At 37.5% G+C, this 986-nt stretch overlaps 1 protein-coding gene across 1 annotated transcript in view; it reads right to left on the bottom strand.

The window, feature by feature from the left end:
• Positions 1 to 196: 196 nt before the first annotated feature.
• The window catches only part of LOC107579950 (mitogen-activated protein kinase kinase kinase kinase 5-like), a gene marked incomplete at its 3' end in the record, with an annotated part of 2,191 nt that continues 1,401 nt past the window's right edge, over positions 197 to 986 (bottom strand). The window contains exons 5-7 of the mRNA XM_016265724.1: positions 544 to 675; positions 406 to 468; positions 197 to 278 (exon numbers count right to left, since the gene is read on the bottom strand). Coding sequence (XP_016121210.1) covers positions 197 to 278; positions 406 to 468; positions 544 to 675 — 277 coding nt within the window. The remainder of the gene's footprint in view (positions 279 to 405; positions 469 to 543; positions 676 to 986) is intronic.

The following is a 986-nucleotide window of genomic DNA, read 5'->3' as shown; positions in this document are numbered from 1 at the left end:
ATAGCTTTTACTTAGATCTGTTATATACATGAAATGCATCCTATCTAACCATTATTTAAAAATAAATAAATACATAAAAACATGTTTCCTTGTGCCTTAAAGCTTTAACATGTTTTATGACCGCACAAGGAAAGTTATTATAGGGGTATGTGATATTCAGTGGCAATGCTAATATTAACTTTGATTTTTGAGTCACCTGGAGAAGAGTTTCTGCTGTCGGCCTCTTGCGAGGACTTTTGATCAAACACATTTTCACAAAGCTATGAAACCCTGCAGACCTGCAAAGACAAGGACACAAACCTTTCTCCAATCATGTCAGGTACTCACGGGAAAGCTTGCACTTTTCTTTACTTTTTCCATTTCTAAGAGAAATCTCCTTTCTTTCTGTGGGGTTTTGAATCTTACCATTTGCTCTTGTCTTTTAGTTTGGGAGGCTGGAAGCTGCTCTTAGACATCAACATCAGAGCTCTACAACAGAAAATAAAACCTCACTTCAAAAATGCTTTGTTACAGGGTATTTTCTGTGAAATGAGTCATTCTGACCGCATGGGATGAAGGTCAAACATAGGTGGCTGTAGCTCTGCCAATTCAATGGCGGTGATGCCCACTGCCCAGATATCACACAGATGGTCATATCCACCCTTCTTTTCCACTGCAGCCACCTCAGGGGCCATCCTAACAAAACAAAGACACATTTCCTTTAGACACCACAGCCTGCTGTCAGTCTGATTGTCTTTCAGAATGATGCAAAGAGTAAAGGAGTGAATGGAAAAGGGGCATATGGAAATGTTTGGATCATGCATTCTTTTTATGTTGTTGTGCATTGTTTAAAACCTGTAAATATAATAAAATCACAGACACACACACACACTACCATTCAAAGGTTTGGGGTCTTATGCTCACTAAGGCTGCATTTATTTGTATTTTGTAATTTAGTATTCAAAATACAGTAAAACAGTAATATTGTGAAATATTATTGCAATTTA

This window comes from Sinocyclocheilus grahami, unplaced genomic scaffold (genome assembly GCF_001515645.1).
Source record: "Sinocyclocheilus grahami isolate Dianchi unplaced genomic scaffold, SAMN03320097.WGS_v1.1 scaffold22294.1, whole genome shotgun sequence".
Classification (NCBI taxonomy): Eukaryota; Metazoa; Chordata; class Actinopteri; order Cypriniformes; family Cyprinidae; genus Sinocyclocheilus; species Sinocyclocheilus grahami.
This window is presented reverse-complemented; position numbering and strand designations above follow the sequence as displayed.